Source organism: Prionailurus viverrinus, chromosome A2, assembly GCF_022837055.1.
Source record: "Prionailurus viverrinus isolate Anna chromosome A2, UM_Priviv_1.0, whole genome shotgun sequence".
Classification (NCBI taxonomy): Eukaryota; Metazoa; Chordata; class Mammalia; order Carnivora; family Felidae; genus Prionailurus; species Prionailurus viverrinus.
In genome coordinates, this window is record NC_062562.1 from 57,836,883 (window position 1) to 57,857,858 (window position 20,976).

The 20,976-nt window shown below is 57.2% G+C and overlaps 1 protein-coding gene across 3 annotated transcripts; it reads left to right on the forward strand.

Annotated features, from left to right (window-relative positions):
• Nucleotides 1–33: 33 nt before the first annotated feature.
• On the forward strand, nt 34–19,629 carry TPRA1 (transmembrane protein adipocyte associated 1). 3 transcript variants are annotated; one of them, XM_047849587.1, is made up of 12 exons: nt 4,604–4,741; nt 4,965–5,256; nt 12,759–12,900; nt 13,056–13,188; nt 15,870–15,956; nt 16,056–16,128; nt 16,238–16,317; nt 16,905–17,015; nt 17,146–17,206; nt 17,393–17,495; nt 17,621–17,701; nt 18,955–19,629. In XM_047849587.1, exons 3-12 carry the CDS (start codon nt 12,776–12,778, stop codon nt 19,196–19,198), a joined length of 1,098 nt encoding a protein of 365 aa, XP_047705543.1. In that variant the 5' UTR covers nt 4,604–4,741; nt 4,965–5,256; nt 12,759–12,775; the 3' UTR covers nt 19,199–19,629. The 3 variants fall into 3 exon arrangements, with proteins under 3 accessions (XP_047705542.1, XP_047705544.1, XP_047705543.1); XM_047849586.1 differs by lacking the exons at nt 4,604–4,741; nt 4,965–5,256 and adding an exon at nt 34–257; XM_047849588.1 differs by lacking the exon at nt 4,965–5,256 and having other exon boundaries at nt 4,588–4,741.
• Nucleotides 19,630–20,976: the final 1,347 nt, after the last annotated feature.

Consider the following 20,976-nt stretch of genomic DNA (forward strand, 5'->3'; position numbering starts at 1 on the left):
GCGCTTCGACCAGCAGAGAGAGGTGTGGGAGCTGGAGCTGCGGGTGGGGGCAATGAAGACCAGCGCCACCTGCTGCCTGCGCGACCTTCGCCACCCTGTGGACATTTTACAGATGGGGCAACCGAGGCTCAGACAGCCCTGTTTCCCGAGGTCTTATGAACAGAAAGTCTGTTTCAGCTACTCCAAAAGCCCTCAGGCCGAATTCTTCAAGCACCAAAACAGCTCCAGGATTGTAGGAGGCCACATTTGGTGTTCTAGTAAGTTATTTTGACTGAGGGAAGCAAAGATACCGAGATGTTCCAGATACAAAGAACGACAACTGTAACTATATAAGAGAGCACGGCGCAGCGGGGATCTCTAGGCATTTCTGTAGTTTCGGTTAAACAGCTTGCGTTGCCCAGGAAAGGAGAATCCCTCAGGCTGCTCCTGGGTGGTGGTGGATTGAACCAAACTGGAGACCGTTGCTGCTGTCCTCTCTCCAGTTACAGGCAGCTAGCTCAAGCTAGGGCAGGTCCCTTGGTGAGCGCGGCAGTGAGGAAGCATCTCTGGATGGATCGCAGTGTAGGTGCAGGAGGGGTGATGAGGACTGGAAATATGCCAGAGATACTTAGAAGAGAGAATCTATCGGCATTGGGTATTGAGGACAGGCAAAAGGGAGGCATCCGGGATGACACCAGGATTCTGGCTTAGGAGACTAGGTGGATGATGGCACCACCTCTGAGATGGGGAGCTCAGAGGGAAGACAAATTTGGGGGCAAAGAGGATGTTTGTTTCTGGCTGTGTTGAACATGGGCCCTGAGTGGAGATTTCCAGGAGGTCATCCAATGCTTGGGTCTGGACCTGGAGAGGGAGTTTGGGCCTCAGCTGTAGATTGTCTTGAGAGTGGTTGGACAATCCAGAGAGTGAGCGCAGTGAGAAGACCCAGGCCTGGGACCTGGGAAACACTGACAGTTAGGAGGCACCAACAAAAGACTCTGGGCAGGAGATGGGATGCTGGGAGCTGCTGGGGAAAAGCCAGAGAAGAGATGGTGGATGGGACTGTATTAGTTATCTATCGCCTTATAGCAAATTATCCTGAAATCCAGCAGCTTAAAGCAATGACCGTGTCTAGGGGTCTGGGATCTGGCTGTGGCTTAGCTGGGTGTCTCTGCCTCAAGATCTCTCACAGTGCTGCTGTCAAGGTGCTGGCGGGGGCCTCAGTCTCCTCGGAAAGGCTCAGCTTGGGAAGGATCCACCTCCAAGCTGCCTCATGTTGCAGGAATCAGTTCCTCCCAGACTGTTGGATGAGGACTCGATTTCACACTGGCTGTTGGAGGGGGTCCTCTTACTTCCCTGCCATGTGGGCCTCCCCACAGGACATCTCACAACATGGCAGCTGGCTTTGCTCACAGCAAGTGAACTAGAGGGTGCGAGAGGCCATATGAGACATCTGATAAGGAGCCAGCTCATTTCCGATCAAGCTTAGCCTTTTTCCTTTGTCAGCTGGTCACGAGGGACCTCTTGAATAGGTCATAGGTGTGAATGAGGGAGAGGTGCTGGTGTGACAGGGGTAGATGATATGGAGCTACAACATATCACTTATAATCTGCTGGGCCCACATGAATTTACCACTTAGCAAGCCCGATAGAACCCAGTTCATTAGGGGAAGCTCTGGCTTTATGGTCCCTGATGTCCCCTAGTTCTCTCCACCAGGGTCCAGTAGCCTAGCGGAATTGCTTTTGGAATGTATATATAATTTTCTGCTGTAGGTGGCCTGGCATTGCTCTAGAACCCTAGGGGTGTACATGATGGATTTCCCACTAGGGCTTGCCATAAACCTCACACAGCATCTTTATTCACCATCTATGCCTCTAATATTATAGGGTCTGTGAGCCCTGTGGTCCATGGGACAGCTCTTTCCTTTTATGTCATCCAGACATGTATGGGTCAGCGCAGAATTCTCAGGTGTAGAATATACTGCCTCCAGATCCCAAAGAGTGAGTTTTTGCATTGTGTTTCCTTCCCTGCAATGGGGTATTCAAGATGCAGTCATTTGTCCTTTACTTTGGAAGGGATGTTCTGGTATGCCCCAGACCACTAAACTCCACTGATGTGGCAAGCCCCCACATCTTCCCGGGGTTTATCTTCCACCCGATTCGGAAGCACATATGTTTCATCGAGGTCTTCGTTTACTTGTTACTTCTCGTTCAGCCAGCCAGATTAGTAGGATGTCATTGCAATGTTCTGTCAAATGTCCAGATGGCCCGGGCCCTTCGGACCGCATGACAAAGGTGGGAGAGTGACCACTGGCCTGGGGCAAGACCATAAATGTGAATGGCTGTCCTTCCCTGTGAATGTCAATGGTTCCTGATATGAGTGGTCAAATAGAAGGCCAGCCTCTGGGTCCCTGAGGCCGTGCTGATCCATGCTAGCAAGGACACCAGCACGGAAGCTGTAATTGGGGCTACTACTTGGTTGAGTTTGTAGCAATCCACCAGCATTTTCTGTATTTTTTAAAGATCAGACTGATGAATTAAACAGGGATACGATGGGGTCCATCCCCAACTCCAGATGCTTTAGGTCTTCATGGGTAGCACTAATCTCTGCATTTCCCCTGCCATGTGATATTGTTTTTTTGTTTTTATTTATTTATTTATTTATTTATTTATTTATTTATTTATTTATTTTACTTATCTTGGCTAAGCTAGGTGGGTAGGAGGCAACTTTCAGGGGCTTTCACTTGACCTTCACCTCTGAGAAAACTCTCCTCACACAGACCAAGGAACCAACATGGGCATTCTGCCAACTACTGAGTACATATATCCCAGAGATCTTTTCAGCCTTCCTGGCTGCTCCTTTGGCCTCGACAGTTATATGACAATTGTACAGACTTTTCTTCTGACAGCAGAGCAGTCATGTTGTTTCTGTTGTTTTGAGATTTCCATTGCTTTCAGGGATCCCCGTTCTGTAGCAGCCATGGCCTAGAGAGGATGACCACCCCTGAGCCCAGTGTAGGACAAGGAATAGAACTTGGGAGTCTGATCTTTGTTTGTTAAACTACCACTTCTTGAACTTCGCTAATGCTCCACTCTGTCCTGTATGTAGGGGATACCACAGTGAATAAGATCCTGATTCTGCCCTGAAGAGGAGGGCACGAAATAGATACCCTCGGAAATCCTGCAGAAACCTACACACAAGGCCCCAAACCCAGGGTATAGAATGCAGAATTGTGCATTGCAATGATAATAGCAAACTGCCTGCCCCGGAAGTCTGTACTGTCTTAAAAAAACACACACACACACATAAAGATAAAGATGGAGGGTAGTCTTTTAGCCTGGTCACAGATACTCCATTTCTTCTTCCTGGAACATGGTAGGAGGGAAGTTTTCCTGCCCCCTGGAGGTGAGGAGTGGCCTAGGACTTGTTTTAGCTAATTAAACATGAGCAGTGATGAAGTTCTTTTCTTAGCTTCCTGGCAACTCTAGGAATGGACTGTGACTCCCCGTAGCCCATTCAGGAAGGCAGGCATCAGCTTGGGCACAGCCCCTCCTGGCCAATACAGAAACTGTGCACACTGACCACAGTCCAAGCTGGGAAAGTCCCAGACAAACCGAATCCCAAATGGTCACGAGGTGGTGACTTCCCAACCTTCTCCTGTTTTAGAAGAACGGGGTCCATCTCATTCCAGCCCAACTGTGAAGTGACCGTCTTATCACTGGGTGTGTGTCCTGAGGTTACCGTGATGAGTGGGTGTCTACAACTTGCACCAGGCACCGAGTCAGCCTCAGGATATTGCAAAGAAAGTGACAAACATGGTTTTGTCCTCATGACATTGACATTCTAGTGGAGGGTGGCTGATGAACTAGGAAGCAAGTAAATGAATATAATCATGTTCGAGAGATGGTGCTTGGAGGGAAATAAAGGGGCATTATGTGAGAGACTGCACAGCTACTTTAGCTAGGGTGTCAAGGAGGTCATGTGACAAGGAGCCAGCCAGACAGGACAGATGCAGAGAGTGGGAGGCAGGGACAAGTTTGGTATATTTAAGGAAGAGAAACAGAAAGCACCCTGGCTTGAACACGCTGAATGAGGAGGGGTTAGGTGGGAAACGGTGACTCAGACGCAGGAGGGGCCAAACCACGCAGGGCCAGCAGAGGAGAGGCAGGAGTGAACACGGCAAAGATGGGGCAATCAAGGAAGGCTTCCCAGAGGAGATTGCCTGAAGACCTGTTGAAGTCAGAGATGAGAGGAGGGGCAGTTCAAACCCCGGACGTCTTGACTTCCTAGTTGTATGGCTCTGGACAAGTTATTTAACGTCTCTAAGCCGCAGGTTCCTCCTCTGAATAGGCGGCTAATAATAACCGCCCTGCAAGGCTGTTGTGAAAATTAGTGCCTGAAACCCGATTGGTACTCAATAATGCCAGAGCGCTTTGATGGTGGACGTAGGGGCAGCGTGGCATGCTGTGGAAACGCGTCGTTCCGGGAGAGGGGGAGGGGCTGTCCCTACCCTTCCTTCCCCAGCCAGGTGACCAAAGGTCACCAGGCAAGACTGCCGCTGAGGGGCGCCCGAGGCTGCAGCACGCGAGGGGGAGGTCCACGGAGGCTCCTCCCTGGACGGTCCGGCCGCGTCCGGGCCCCAGAGGAGGAGCACTGGCTGGAGCGAGCGGGTCTGTTGACAGCTGCTGACAGCTGGGACAGGAGCAGGGGCCAAAGTGGGGCAGAGTCCTCAGTTCTCGGGTCCGCGATCCTGGCAGCCTTCAGGGTGAGATACGTAGCAGCTTCCCTACCCCGAAGCTGCTTCCCTCCCCCGCAATGCCCTCTTGCTGTCTCTTTAAGAGGTCAGCGGGTCGCCCCGCCTCTTAGGGATCTGATTGGCTTCTTCCGCGGCTTGCGCCTTCTTTTTGATGTAACTCCATTTCTATAGGCTTCTGGGGGCTGGGGGCGGGCCTGAGGGCTATAAGTAGGGGCTGTGGCTGTTTTTGCAGTTTTGGCTGAACGAAAAGGACGCGCCTGCCATCTGGTCGCCGCTGCCGGGAAGGGCTGCGTGGTGTCCTGGGGGCCGGTGGGCCCGGCGCGCTGACCGCGTTTCCCCTTTCCCGCTGATTCCCCATTTCCGCGGAGCCGGCTGCCCCCGGCTCTTGCGCGACGTTCCCTGGCCTTGCTGCCTGCCAGGGGCGCTGGAGGCCGGAGTCCCGGGGCCTGGCCGGGTCTGCGCACCCTGCGGTGGTGGATGAGCGACCTGGGCGGCGGGGGCTGAGCACGGCCCGGGACCCTCAGGTAAGGGGGGGATCCTCTCCCCTTTCCCTCCACACCTGGACGGGGAGCCCCATCGCGTCGCGTCCCGAAGCCCTGCCGCGGGGCTGGGTGCCCCCCTCCCTCTGCCGCGCCTGGGACCGGCGCTCCAGGGACGCCTCCCGCCCTCCGCCGCACCTACAGTCCCTCTCTGTCAGGGAGCTCCCAGAGCCTGGGTGCCCATAGTGACTCCCCGCGACAGCTGCGGGAGAGCGGGGAGCTGATCGGGACCCCCACCCCCATCCCCACAGCTGGACCTGGGGCCCACCTGTCGCCGTTCCTTCCTTTCGGAATGACCCCTTCCCGCTCACGGCACACTCTCAGAGGACCCCCTTGGGGAAGTTTCAGAGGGCCAGGGGCCCCTGGGTGAGGACTCACGGGAAGAGGGGACGGGTAATTGGGAGGCCCGTAAATGGGATGGGGCGGCTGAGCCCTCTGCGAGCGGGAATGAGGACACACAGGGCTGCACAGGCCCGGGGCTGGCCATCGAACAGGGCTGGTGGACCCTGGGGCTTGAGGCTGTGTAGGAGGAGATCTAGGCCAAGTGGCCCCGCATCTGGGCCTGTGTCCCCACCTACAAACAGCGTGACAGGACCTGCTTCCACAGCAGGAGGTGTTGCTTATAAGGCCGGGGCTGCTGTTGCATCAAGGATCGTCTGGGAGGCTCAGAGACCGCTTCCACCGGATGGGGGGTGGGGGGGGGGAGCGATTTTGCCTTCTGCCTCTGTAGTGGGGATGAGGCTGTGGGGTCCTCCCAGCGATCCTTCTCCAGCTCCCCAGAAGGGCTTGGCCGCACTCTGCTGGAGATTCATCTGTCCACATTGTAACATTTTGGTGAGAACTTAATTCTGTGCCAGGCGCTATTCTAGGGGATTGGGTCATGAGCGCGCCTGGGATGGGCAGCCAGTAAACACATAAACACGCAGCTGGGGCCACTTCAAATGAAGTGCTGTAAAGAAAACACAGGGCGGGCCAGTCGTGAGAGATGGTTAAGGAGCGCCCTGAGGAAGTGGGCCACGTGAGGAGATGATGCAGGAGAGGAGCAAGCACCAAGGCCCTGAGGTAGGAGGACACTTAACAGCTTGGAGAACAAGGTGGAAGCCAGGGGCTAGAGAATGGAAGGGAATGAGGCAGAGCAGAAGGCAGGGGTCAGATCAGATTGGGCTTTGACAGATGAGGGAAGGGGCCCAGGGCTTCCCATCCTCCCAGGGGCTCCTGCCTGGGCTGCTGGCAGTGTGTCTCAGACAGTGTCCACCTCCCCACCCCCGAGGATGAAAGATAAGGGGTTGGCGTCTGTCCTCTGGAGCCTTCTCATTTTGTTTTGGTTCTAGGGTTTAGAAGCTCAGCAATCTGCTAGAGGTCAGAAGCCCCGAGGGGCGTGACAGTAACTATGAGGCATAGCCTCTCTCTTACGCTCGGGGCTCTCTGTCTTCCCTAGAGTTTTCCATCCAGCCCTGGTCAATCCCAATGCACAGATGGGAAAGCTGAGGCCCAGAGAAGGGAAAATCCCATCCAGGGGCTCATAGCAGGTCTGGCACTGCATGACTGGAGCCAGCCTGGCATCCTGCCCCATAGGCTGGCCACAGAGGAAGGGACGGAACTGGAGACCCAAGTGGTGAGTGGGAAGATGGCCTCTAGAATGTTAACAAGGTCAGGAAAGTCCCTCCCAGGTGGAAGACAAGTCTGTCCCAGTTTCCCTGGGCCTGAGAGGCTTGGGGTTGCCTTAGGCTACTCAAGCATCCCAGAAAGTCCTCTGAGAATTCCCCTCTCTAGTCTGGGCTCCACCCCTACTGCCCCCTGCCCTCAGCCGGCCTTCCCACCGTCTCCTGTCCCGCTGTCCCCCATTTCCTGAGCCTGCAGTCCCCTTCCTTGTCTGTCACCACCAAGACTTCTGCCTCTGAGGCCAGGAGCTTACCCACGGTAGGGGGAGGAGAATGTAGAGCCAGTGACTCACCCCTCTGTGCCTCTCCTTTCCCCCTCTGTACAATGGGTACAAAGTAGTTTCCTCTCATTTAGGGGCTGCTGTTTTAGTTAAGTGTGTCACCACACGTAAAGTCCTCTGTCTCCAGGTAGTGTGCGTGGTTGTTTCATTTTTTATCATTGCCTCAGTTGATTTGTAAGCTTTGACCCATAGTGGCAATTCAGGTGTGGCCAACAGCCTCATGACCCGGCTGTGGTTCTCTGACCAGCAGCGCCACAGGGGTTAGCATTGAGGACTGTCAGCCGGGCCCCGGGCCTGCAGATCAGAACCTGCCTGTGCACAGTGCTCAGGTCTGAGAAGCACAGCTCTAGATGAAGCCTTTCATCTACAGATGGAGAGATCAATGCCTGGAGAGGGGCCCTTGGCAAGTTGCCACTTGAGGGCCTGGGCACTGGAGACAGATTACGTCGCAGGCGGCTCGCTGGCCCTGAGCTTTGTACGGTGGGGGTAACAGAAGTACTTCGCTTGTAGGGCTGGGAGGGCTCAGCGAGTGTTCTGTGCTGTCATAGCAGAGTCAGCAGGGGCACTGGTGGGGAGCAGTGGATGTTGTTCTCCTTCATCACCCCACAGCCAGCAGTGCTTGCAAAGGGGCCCTCGGACTTGGAACCAAATCCTTCTTTCCTCTACACCCCAAGCCCTCCTCTGGGGGTGGAGGGGGCGGAAAGCAACAATTACCTTTATGTTACCTTTTGTAGACCTTTGCTTCTCTGTCCTTGTCTGATCCTCAGCACCTTTGTCGGGTAAGTGTTATTGTCCCTGTGACGCTCAGAGAGGAGAAAGGACTCACGCAGGGTCACGGAGCAAGTACGCGGCAGGGCCAGAAGTGCAACCCGGATCTGCCCAACTCCATAACGTGTGTTAGCCGGAAGTTTTTCAGTAGTACAGGAGAGAAATCAGACGCCACCAGACCTAAGCAGAGAAAGGAATTTGTGGGATTTAAAACTCAAAAGAAAGTCCAGGGGTAGGATGAACTTCAGGTGTGGTCAGATCCAGGGGCTCGCATGAGGTTGTTCTGTCTCTGGGATGTATTTCCATCTGTCTCTCGGCTCTATATTCCTCGAAGTTGGCTTTATTCTCGGGTGGGTATCCATGTGCAGGGTCAAAGTGGGACAGCCCTGGCGTACTGCTTTTAGCAGAAAGCCCATCTGTTCCGAACAACTATAGCAAAAGTCTCAGGGCTGATTCTCATTGGTCGGGGCAGGGGAGCATCCCGACTGGCCGGGCTTAGATCCCGTGCACGTTCCTTGGAGCTGTGGTACAGTCTGCTGTACCCAAACTTCATGGGCAGAGACTGGGGAAGGTGAGGCTCCCCCTTAGGAAAATGGGGCGCTGGACAGGCAAAACCAAGTGACGCTTCCCCCTTCAGACTCTCTATCCGGCCCTCCTGCTCCTTGGCCCTGTTCATCCCCACTGGGGACTAGGATCCCCATCCCTTCACAAGGAACTCTCAGCTTCCCGGCGGCTGCTGGGAGCTTGGCCTGCTCTCCCAGGCCTGCCCCTCCTGGGGCTGCTTGACACTCTGTGCTAGGCCAGAGCTGGTATCAGGCTGCTGGGACCAGAAGTTTGCTCCACAGGGAGTGGTGAGTGGGGCGGAGGGGGCTGCAGAATCTCTCTCCTTCAACTCCGGTCACTTAAAAGTCATCATCTCAGGTCACGAGAAGTCTGGAGGGGGCCGGCACACCCCCTGCCAGCAGTAACCTCCCCGTGTTCAGCATGGCTGCAGTTCAGACGTCACACCCTCAACAGCCACATGCGGGTGCAAACAAGGGGCTTTCCTCCTTCAAAGTATCGGGTGCTCAGGAATGAAAACGTTTCTTGGGAGACTTCCCCCGTGTGGCATCACATGCCCTGGCCTGAACTGGCCACCAACAAGGAGAACACCCTTCTTGACTTTGACCAGAGCCTCCCTTCGGGGCACTGTTGGCAAAGGTGAGGACGATTATCCATTTGGTGGACCGTCCCCCATGTGGCGGGACATTGGCAGCCTTGGCCCCTGTCTATAAAAACATCATAGCACCCTGCCCCCGCAGTCCCTGTGTCAAACTGGAGCACCCCTGCACATGGCCCAAGTGCCTGGTCCTGTTCCATACTGCCCCGACCCCAAAGCCACTGGCCAATAGTAATTAGTTCAGCTTGTGGCCCGGGAGAGGGGTCCTTGCCTGTTCAGCATGGCATCATGGAGGGGGCCTGGACGAGAACAGCACTTTGTCAGCTAGGGACAAGGGAGCAGTGTTTGGTGGGGCCACGTTAACAGCACTGGCCTTGCCATTGCAAAATATCCAGTGGCTGAGGACAGAAGCCACCACATCCTTCCTGTCTTCCCTCGTTCCCTCCGTGTATCCATGGGGAGGTCAGGTCGGCCAACCCTCCCGAAGGTATCCCAAATTCCTCCACTCTACCCCCACTGCAGCCACGCCCTCCCGCCTGCACTGGTACAGGGGCTTCACTCTGCCCCCGCTCCAGTCCGTTTTCCACGGCAGCCTGAGTGGAAAGGGGATCCCGTCCCCTGCCCTCGTGACATGCTTCTCATTGCATTTAGAATGAAATCGCATTGCATGTGGTCATGTGGCCCCCAGTGACCTGGCCCTGCCAGCCTTTCTGATCACCTCCAGCCACACTGGCCTGCTTTTTGCCCTTTGAACAGGCCAAGCCTGTTTGTATCTCACGGCGTTTCCATTCATTGTTCTCTTGCAGATATGCTCTTTGTCCAGATTTTTCCAAGTCTGCCTGCTTCTCGATTAGTTAGATCTAGTGCAGAAGGCACTGGGTTGTCTGACGACCCAGTCCAAAGCAGCACCTCTTTATATTCATTGGGATTCTGCCTTAGCTGTTGAAACAAAGGTCGAGACAACAAGATAGAAGATTACTCCCGCATGTCGCGTGACAGTCTGCGTGCAAGCCGTCCAGGATATGCATGGAGGCCTATTGGGTGTGGGACCCAGATGCTTTTTCTTACTGCTCTCTCCTCAAGCCATGGCTTCCGTCTCGTGGTGTAAGATGGCTGCTGTTGCTCCTGCCACCACATCCCTATTCCAGGCAGTGGGAAAGGAGAAGTGCATGGCCTGAAATTGACAAACTCATTAAGTTAACTGTTCATTTACAATTGGATAAAAGTTGATTGAGGGGCCATAGCCAGTGGCAAGGGAAGCTTAGAAAATAGCCATTGTTCTGGGCAGCCTTGTGTGAGCTATGGGCTCCAGTGCTAAAGGGAAGGGTGGATGCTGGGGACCCTGGTAGTCTCTACTGTGTTACCCGTTGTTCCATTCCACTCCTCCGTTTTCTTCTCTGAGCCTTTATCTCTAGGAGAAGTTTGCTTCGTAACGCAGTTTTCATGCTGGCTGGCTGCCTCCCCTCCTAGAACAAAGGGGAAGTGTGGCCCAACACCCAGATTCCTCCCTGGCTCGCGGTAGGTGCTGCTGCTGTGGGCGGAAAATGCACGAAGAACGCACCCTTTCTTTGGACCTACTGTGTGTCGGGCATATGCTTGCCCTGTTGGTTTGGCCTCGAGTTGCCAATGGGGATGTGATCCACAGGCAGCGAGTGGCCTGTTGGAGAGAGGGATGGAGGAGGATGGTCTCAGCCCACCTGCCTCAGTCTCCTCTCGCTTTCAGCCAGAGGCAGTGCTCCCGTTTCATGGCCTGGATAGGTAGCAGGGATGTCCCTGTATCCCCTCCAGCCCTCGCCTTTGGCCCGTCGTTCAGGGCCCACCGATCCTTGCTAACAGGGTGCTGAGCGTCCTGGGCTGCCCCTGGCTGAGTGTGAGATCTGCACTCTCGGGGTGTAAACAGAATGCGTCTTTCTAATTTTTTAAAACTTACTGATGTGTAACCCGTGCAGAAAAGCACACAGATCCTAGATGCGACTCAGTGGATTCTGACAGGGTGAACACGCCTTTGTACCCGCCTCCCCCCCCCCCCCCCCCCCATCAAGCACCGGAAGCTGGTGTTCCTCCCCCCACCACTACGCCCTCCGTCCTCCACAAAGGTGACCCTCGCCTAGATCTTTGCACGGGGTCAGGCAGCAGCATATCCACTCTCGTGGCTGGCTCTGCTCAGCACCGTATCTGTGAGGCCCTTTCGTGTTACTGCTGGTAACAGTAGTTTCTCTTTCTGTTCTGCTGCTTATACCGACGCTGCCATATACGTGTGCCCGCTGCTGATGGTGGGCATTTGGGCTGTTGCTAGCCAGGGGCTATTGTAAATGTACCCAGAAGTGGAGACGCCAGGCCATCAGGCCCTGTGTGTTCAAGTATTCGTTTTCATGCTGGCATCTGTTACGTCCTGGTGCCCGGGCCACACACACCTCGCTCACATGCCCTGGGCCCCCTGAGCTCCCTGAGGAAATCCCTGCTGCCAACAGTGTGGGCCCAGCCCCTCTGCTCCTGTCCCTGAGAGCCCAGTCACCTGGGAGCCTGCTTTGTCCAGGGCAGTTCCCAGGGTTCCCGGCCACCGGCTGGACTCTTTTTCTTTTCTTCTTCTTCTTCTTTTTTTTTAATGTTTGTTTTTACCTATTTATTCATTTTTGAGGGAGAAAGAGAGAGAGAGAGAGAGAGCACGAGCAGGGGAGGGGAAAAGAGAGAGGGAGCCAGAGGATCCAAAGTGGGCTCTGCGCTGACAGCAGCGAGCCCGATGCAGGGCTCAAACTCAAGAACCATGAAATTATGACCTGAGCTGCAGTCGGACCTCAACCGACAGAGCCACCCAGGCACCTCCAGGCTGGGGTCTTAAGCTGTCATTGGGAGATGCTTGTCTGCGGGCCCACCTGCCAACTCTACAGCAGCCCCCGTTCCTGCCTTTGCAGACACAGCGCCCTCTGCAGGACATCTCCTTCCCTCCCTTCTCCACTTGGACACCTGTGCAGCTTCCAGGCACAGTGCACGTCCCCCCAGATTTGCATCTGCCTTTCCAGGGTGGCAGCAGAGGCTGATGAGGGCCGTGGGCCACCTGAGGTGTGCCTGATGCCCCACTCTGGCGCCTGGTGGCCGTGTGATTGCCTCGAAGTTGGCTCTGCATCTGCGTGCAGGGAGGAAGTGCAGCTCGCGGACTCTGGGGACTGCACGTGTGTGGGTCGTAGGAGGCGCCTGGCACCACTTAGCCTCCCGGGGTGGATGCCGTCGGTCATTACCACGTTGCAAGGGCAGGACGAAGCAGGCACAGAGGGGCCAAGAACTCTGGCTCCTAGCCCCTCTGTTCTCTGTCTGTCCCCGGGGCCCCCGGGACTGGGGGGATGAACTGAGGTCGTGCCGAGTAGCTTGCGCTGCTGTGCCAGGCTCACGGTAAGGCTCCATCAGTGGGGTGGCATTTACTGTTGGGGTCACCGGGCCCCTGTCTGGGGGTTGTGCTGTGGCACGCGCAGGAGCCACAGCCTGCCCTCCCCCTGCTGGGTGGGGGAGCTGTCTGCAGGCCCACTGTAGGCGGCCCTCTTGGGTTCCACTGGGAACCTGAGACCAGAGACCCCGGGCCACGCAGCTCCTGCACTGCTCACGCTGGGGCTCTCGCTCCCGCAGGGCCAGCTGCTGGCGGGATGGACGCCCTGGAGGAGGTGTTTCGGGCCAATGGGAGCACAGCCCCGCCCCCGCCCGTGGCGCCCAACATCAGCGTGCCACATCGCTGTCTGCTGCTGCTCTATGAGGATATTGGCACCTCCAGGTGAGGCAGTTGTGGCCCTGCTGGGCCGACTGGCTGTGTGTGAGTGGGTTTCCCCCGTGTGTGCGGGGGTGTGTGCGGGTGCATGACGGGCTGCGGAGGGGGATGGGTGCAGACAGAGCCTTGCCAGTCAGCTGGCTTCTCTGCCCGTCTGCTAGGGTCCGGTACTGGGACGTCTTGCTGCTCGTCCCCAATGTGCTTTTCTTCATCTTCCTGCTTTGGAAGCTTCCGTTCGCTCGGGCCAAGATCCGCGTCACCTCCAGCCCCATTTTTATCACCTTCTATATCCTGGTGAGTTCAGTCCAACTCCAACTGGCATAAGTGCAAAAGGGAATTCTCAACTGCCTCTGTAATGAAAGCCAGCTTCAGATGAGGCTGGATCCAGAGGATTAACGGATGTCATCAGGACTCTGTTTCTCTGCATCTCTGCCCTCCTCTGGCCTTATCTCAGATGAGCTCTCCCTGCCTGGTGTCAGAGATAGCCAAGAGCAGCTGTGAGCTAACATCCTGCCTCCCTGCCAATGCCAGCGGAAGAGGACTTCTTTACTGGCGGTGCGAGTATGGACCTGAAATTCCCTCTGACCGGCCCACCTTGGGTCCTTGTTTGTCCTCGAGCCAATCACTGTGACTAGCAGGGAAAGGGGCACTTTGGCGCTGGGGTGTGGGGTCAACTCAGCCAGACTATGTGGACTGAAGAGGGTGGTGGTCCCTGAAAGAAAAGTGGGGAATCATTAGTAGAGGGAAGGGGAATAGATACTGGCTGGGGGGGGAAAATGCCCACCCCCCCCCCCCATCTGTCCGTCTGTCCATCCAGCCATCCACACACTCTTTGAGACCTCTTTGGAACCTCTTCCTGCCTGTTGGGCAAACCTGAATTCTCCTCAGTCAGTGCTCTTGGTGTGGGCCTCCTCGGGAGAGGTAGCAGGGCTGCTGTGGTTGAGAAGGTGGGCCCCAGGTGTGGCTTCCAGGTGAGGGTTCCAGGTGCGGGGCCATCCAGCTGCATCCTTCAGAGCTCAGGCCTGACTGGCTGGAATCCTCCCCTCTCTCTGCCTCTTAGCTACCAATGCCTGAGAGCTGAATGGCTCTCTGGTCCCCCTCTTTGTGGCCTGGCTCAGAGCTTCCCAGGCAGGGGAGTTGTCAGAGGGCAGGCAGGGTCAGGGGAGGCTGTGTGGAACCCTGGAGGCTGTTGGTGGAGGCCCCAGGGGTTGCTGGCTGACTGGAGCCCCCTCCTCTGTGAGGCAGTGGTGGGCGTTGAAGCCTGCTCTCTTCTGTCTTCCGCTGCCTCTCTGACTCATTACAGAGATGAGTATTTATTCCACAGATAAAGCATTTATTTAAAGCATCACTTACCGATGCCCTCTCTGGGGGAGCAGGCAGGGAGAAGTGATCCAAAGCCAATGCCCAGGAACACGACGCAGGGACAGGGGACTCAGCACTGCCCTCTTATTCCTGGGGACTCTGTTCTAGAAAGCTCAGGAGACAGCGGTGAGGGTTGACTCAGGCTATCTCTGGACCCCAGCTGTGCTGAATGACCTTGGACTGGTAGCTTGGCCTCTCTGTGCCTCAGTGCCCTCCTTCTCACGTCACGTGCACTGGGTCTGCTTTACCCTGGGGCGCTCCTGTGATCTTGGGGTCAGCCTCCCCAGGAGGCTGACACGGTTTTTGTGGCACAGAGGACAGACTGTTGTGTGTGTCTGGATTCTTCTTTTTCTTACATTTGTTTATTTTGAGAGAGAGAGAGCACACGCATGGCAGGAAGTGAGGAGGGGCAGAGAGAAAGGGAGAGAGAATCCCAAGCAGGCTCCTCGCTGTCAGCACAGAGCCAGGCTTGGGACTCAAACCCACAAACCGCGAGATCATGACCTGAGCTAAAACCATGATTGTGACGCTTAACTGACGGGGCCACTCAGGCGGCCCTGTACCTGGACTCTCCTGTTTGTATGTATCCCAGAAAACCAAAGTTAAATTCATAGAAGCTGGAGGGAACATATTGACTGAGAAACTGACAAGTCCCAGGGCTTCAGGCATGGCTAGATTCAGGGGCTCGGCAATGCCGTGGGGGCACAGTCTCTGTCTCCCTGTCAGCTTGGGTCTCTCTGATGGCCTTGCCTCTAGCAGTCTCGCCCTCCTGGAGCCAGGCAGCCCGGCAACTCCAGGTTGGCGCGCTCTTCAGCTTCCTTTCGTAGTGGCTGCACCTGCTGTCCTGGGTGTGCCTTTCACTAGACTCCCTTGGGATCCCCCACCATCCCCAAATCAGGGAATGCCATAGGCTGAATGCCCAGCCCTGTGCTACAGGCCAGTCCCTGAAGCCAGGCATGGTGGGGTCAGCCCCCCGAACCATGCGAGCAGCAGGGAGAGGGAGGAGGCTGTTGCCAGAAGAAGCGAGTGGACACCGGGGTGACAAAATCCAGGCACTTTTGCACCGCCTGCCGGTGCAGTAGCCCTCCCCAGGGTCTTTGATGTCTCTTCCCTGCACCCTCCCATCCCCCGTGTCTTGGAAATAAAACCGCTAATATGACAGTGCTAGCGCCCGACGTGCACCTCGCCTTCACTGGGTGCCACGCATGCTTCTGCTACATGTACTTACCCATTTGCCCCTGCCAGCCATCAAATGCAGTGCATGCTAGTTTTACCCCATTTCATAGATAAGGAAACTGAGGCACGGAGGTGCACTTCCTGGCCCGAGGTCACAGAGGCAGGAGGCAGCGGGGACCCACCATGTCACCCCTAAGAATGTCACCATTCTCAGGCTGCCAGTGTAGCCAGGAAACTGAGGCCGGAGAGGGAACTGTCACCAGCAGCGGAGGATCTCACCACCCCCCTACATCCCACCCCCGACTCTTAGCGTAGAATCCTTCTGTTCTCGAAGAATCAGAGGCTCCTGCAGAGGCGGGATGTGGGTTTGCAGTCCCGCTGTTCCCAGAGGCCTCGTTCCCTGACCCCTTAATGGCATCCCCGCTCTTGCCCACCAGGTGTTCGTAGTGGCGCTGGTGGGCATCGCCCGGGCCGTGGTGTCCATGACGGTCAGCACCTCGGACGCTGCCACCGTTGCTGATAAGGTGGGGCCGGGCCTGCTGACAAGGGTGGGAGGATGTTGGGCACTGGGGAGAGGGGTGACTGGGCCCCCCAGGCTGACAGTCTGCCCACTCTGTGTCCAGATCCTGTGGGAGATTACCCGCTTCTTCCTGTTGGCCATCGAGCTGAGTGTGGTCATCCTGGGCCTTGCCTTTGGTGCGTGTGCGGCTGGGGCCAGTGCTCTCCCTGTCCCTCCCTAGCGGGCACCAACCCCACCACAGCCACCTGGCTGGCTCCCCCTGACCGACCAGCATGTTTCTTCCAGGTCACCTGGAGAGCAAGTCAAGTATCAAGCGGGTGCTGGCCATCACCACGGTGCTGTCCCTGGCCTACTCTGTCACCCAGGTAAGAGGGGAGGTGGGGCAGGTGCAGCTATGAGGGCTCCCTGGAGGAGGCCAGGGGTCACTGAGGGCCGCACATCCACTGCTTCCTGATTCTGGGTCAGGGTTTGAATGTTTATCAGGTGCAGTGTTCTCAAACTTTAAATGCGCCCCAGGAATCACTTGGGGTGCTTGTTAACAAAGCAGGTTTTACCCCCCCCCCCCATTCTAATCCAATAGGTTGGGGTGGGGGCAGGGAGGAGGCCCAGAACTTACTGTTTTAAAAAGCACCCCGGGTAGGGAAAATACAGGTTTGCAGACCACCCTGAGAGCTGTCCATCTAGAGACTCCTTCCTTAGATCTGGTGGGGGCTGCCTCTTGCCCAGTTCTGTCCCCTGCCCCATGGCTGGGCCTATTCTGGGTGGTGGAGCGAGGCGGGCAGGGGGCAGGGCGAGGCCAGAGAGCAGTCTGGAGTGGGGATCTCTGATGGCCAGGCTGGGGAGCTGGGCTTGGGGTGGTGAGAGATCCGGGTGCTTTGTATGAGGGAGCTCCCAGGGAGGAGGCTTTCCAGGTGGGCAGGAGACCGAGACCCTCCCCCGCCTGCCCCTGCAGGGGACACTGGAGATCCTGTACCCTGATGCCCACCTGTCGGCTGAGGACTTCAACATCTATGGGCATGGGGGCCGCCAGTTCTGGCTGGTCAGCTCCTGCTTCTTCTTCCTGGTGAGGCCGAGGGTGCCCTCCCCCCTTCTGGGCACCTTGGGGGTGGCCCCGAGGAGCCTCAGAGCATGAGACTGGATGCCTTGGTACTGGTGTCCCCAGCATCCTTCTCAGCCCTGCTCTGTCACCACAGGTCTACTCTCTGGTGGTCGTGCTCCCCAAGACCCCGCTGAAGGAGCGCATCTCCCTGCCTTGTAAGCAGCTGGTGGGTGGCTCTGGGATAGGGCTGGGTCCCTGGGGGGTGGGGCGTTGACTCTTTTCCCGGAGAGCCGTGGGTGCCAGGGAGGGAGTCCTCCTGGGGACCCAGAGGGGTCTCCGGTGATACCCTGGGAATGAAGGGTGGAGGCAAGGGCAGGACCTCACGGTCCCCAACCCCCCAGCACGGAGGAGCTTCTACGTGTATGCGGGCATCCTGGCGCTGCTCAACCTGCTGCAGGGGCTGGGAAGCGCGCTGCTCTGCGCCGACATCATCGAGGGGCTCTGGTAGGTGGGGCGGGGTTCAGGGTGTCTACTGGCCCGGCTGTGGGGGCGGTGGGCAGGGGGAGGCCAAGCCGAGGCCCCACCCAGAGGAGGCCCCTCCCTGACCTGCTCCTCCCGCCCTCCCCCAGCTGTGTAGATGCCACCACATTTCTCTACTTCAGCTTCTTTGCGCCCCTCATCTACGTGGCCTTCCTCCGGGGCTTCTTTGGGTGAGTCTTCCCACCGGGGGTTGGGGGGGGGGGGGTGTGGGCAAGGGGTGTGGGCCCCGAGGGGTAGGCGGTGGCCTGCCTGCTCGCCACCCAGCCTCTGGTGGTTTGAGGGCCGTGAGCTCCGCCTCGTGGCTGCCGGCGGAACTGCGCCTCCAGCTTCCTGCGCCTGCGCATCCGCAGCTGCGGGGTCCTGAGCGTCCCTCGGCCCGGCGCAGGCTCGGATACCAGGAAGGCGATGCTGATGAAGGGTGTATGTATATTCCCACACGTGCTTACACGCACGCATATACATTCGCACATTATATATGTATACACGTTACACGTTATGTATACAACACACACAGACATACACACTTTCCCCGCAGGAGAGTGGCTCTGCGCTGTTCTACACTTGCTGCTTTTCGTTCTACGGTAGATTAGCTAATTCTTTTAGCAAGCATTCACTGAATACCTACTCCGTGTCCCGCACCACTGCAGCCGCCAGACACCGCAGGGGACAAAGGAGACACAAGTCACCATGCTCCCAGATTCAAGCTGGGAGTGGCTGGGGAGAGGAGCAGGCCTGGGGGAAGCCGGCCTGTAGTGCAGCGTAGGGTGGGTGCACTTTGGTGCACGTGGCAGGGAGACAGGATGCTAAGGACACGTGGGGTGGAGGCTTAGACCCTGGGCCTCTATTGTGGCAGGAGTGCTGGCGTTTTGCCCCCCACCCCCACCTGCCACCGCACCCTCCCCCACCTGCTGGGTTTGAGGAGGTGGGGGCATCAGAGGTGGGGTGAGAGGGGCTGGATTGGACCCCAGCCCAACCCTGATCCCTGCGGGACCTTGCACGTGTATTTATTTCCCTGGCCTCAGGCTCCTTTTTGCAAATCGGGTGCAGTGCTTCCCCATCAGTGTTATCTCGATGCTGGAGGGACCAGGTAAATGCAAAGTGAGAGGTCATAAAGCTGCAAGGGTGGAGGTCACAGCTGGTGTTTGCGGAGCACCTCGGGGCCGGAATTTACCTCCATTTACCCTCTTAAGCTCAGAGTTGTACAGAAACAGGCGCAGAAGTCCTTGCCCAAGCTCACATACGGGCTGAGTTTTAAAACAAGTCCCATTGGACTCCAGAGTCCAAGCCTTGGGGACCTCCCAGGGCGGCGGTTAGGCAGCCATTCGTGCGTCTCGTTCCCTGGCCGAAGGCCTTATTGCCCAGAAAAGGAAGCCTCTCTTGACCCTCCGGCGGAGCTTCCCTGTCTCTCTGTCCTCCCCACCAGCTCGGAGCCCAAGATCCTCTTCTCCTACAAATGCCAAGTGGACGAGACTGAGGAACCAGACGTGCACCTGCCCCAGCCTTACGCGGTGGCCCGGCGAGAGGGACCGGAGGCGGCAGGGGCCGCGAGTACACAGTTCGACTCGGCCGGAGGGGTGGCCTACCTGGACGACATCGCCTCCATGCCCTGCCACACTGGCAGCATCAACAGCACAGACAGTGAGCGCTGGAAGGCTATCAACGCCTGAGTGTGGCCACCCTGGCAGGAAGGCCTTCTGGGGCCTGCAGAGGGCAGACTGGAGAGAAGGCCAGGGCGCGCAAAGCCCCTGGTGGAGGGGGACGAGGTCGCAGGACCTTCTGTGGGCGGCAGCCCCGTGCGGGCCCTGTCCTGCCCTCCGCGTTGCCTGTGGCCACCTCTGCTCTAGCTGGGGGCCGCCTCCCCCTTCCACCTGCCCTCACCCTGCTCAGCGACATGGCCCAGACTCTGATCTCCCAGGGCCTGCTGAGGGCGTCTCCTTTCTCCAAAGCCTGCGCACCCGGGACCGGTCTGGCCTTCCTCGTCCCTTCCAAAGTCCCCTCCCCGTGGCACTTTGGCCTCTTCAGAGCCCACTCTGGCAGGTGGGCTGAAGTGTGGATATTTTCTTGATCTATTTTTTAATAAAAAACAAAAGGAGCAGAAGGTGTAGCTGTGGAGGTTCTGCCGGAGCGCCGGGTCCGGGACGAGAACCCGCGACGTACAGAGGTCCTGGCAGGTCCTGTGTCCCCAGCCCTGGGAGGCTCTGGGCCCCTTTGTTTGCTCAGCCAAGGAACACTGGCCAGTGCACACAGGCTGGCTGCTGGGGACACGGAGGGAAATCGGATCCCAGGGCTCCCTGCCCCAGACCCCTTTTTGAGCAGAGGAGACGCACGTGAAAAGAGAATCATGGTTCTGTGAGCTGTTGTCTCCCTACCCTGTTGGGGAGCCTGGGGTTTGGGATGAGCCCTGCGGGCCCCATCCTTTCTCTGCTCCTCCTGCTCCGCCATCTTGGACAGGCCTCTTCTCCTCCCCCGGCTCCCGTTCGGCATCTGGAAAATGGGGATTAGAAGGCCTGTCTTCGAGGGGCTCTTGTAAGGGTTAGGAAACAGTAGGCGTGCATGGCTGGCGGATGGTTATGGGGCAGTAGTGACAACTGGATTGTTTTTGGCCCCTAGAACAGTGCTTGCCACGTAACAGGTGCTCTGAAGGTAGGATGGCAGGGAGTTGATGGGATACGCTGAAAAGGGGCCAGAATAAAGCAACCTGTGAATAAGAGAGAGGTGCCGGTGTCCGTGTTGCTGCCATTGTACCGAAGTCTGTCCCTGAGACTTTGGGCAGCCGGAGAAAAAGGGAGTTGCCAGTTACGCGATCCCCTGTGCCAGAGAGGAGGAGGAGGGCTCAGTGGGACCACAGGGGTGCTGAGGGTCAGGCCCGGCCCCTCCTGCACTGCCAGCCCTCTTTCGTGGGGGAACAGCAAGGGCACTGGCGGGGGGGCCCATGAGGCACGCTCACCGGGATCCGGGGCCCAGAGGGCCGTCCATGGGCCCGGACACCGGCAAGTGCAAAGGCACAGCCAGGGAGGGGACCGTTGGGGCTCCAAAGAGGTTGCTTCTCGCAGCTTTCCTAGAAGCCGGTTGGGGGCGGGGGAAGGAGGCCTGCAGCGCCTCCCAGGCAGGGCAAGCGTTGGGGGCCGGGCGGGACCGGACAGTCCAGCCCAGAGCTGCATTCAGTGTCTGCAGCCCCAGGACGCCTGTGCTGAGATACCAGACTCACAGCCGGGGTTTGCTCAGTGTGGTGACGGACCAAATGGCTGTGTCAACAGGGAGGCACCAACAGAAGAGAAGAGGCTAGAAGCCTACCGCTTTTTTTGTTCTGATCTTAAAGTTTGTGTTTTAATAGGTAATAGACGTACATGCCAAAACACACACACACACACACACACACACTCAAAAAACGAGGTGCAGGGGGGTGTACGATGAAGTTTGACTCTCCTCCCTACCTTGACTTTCA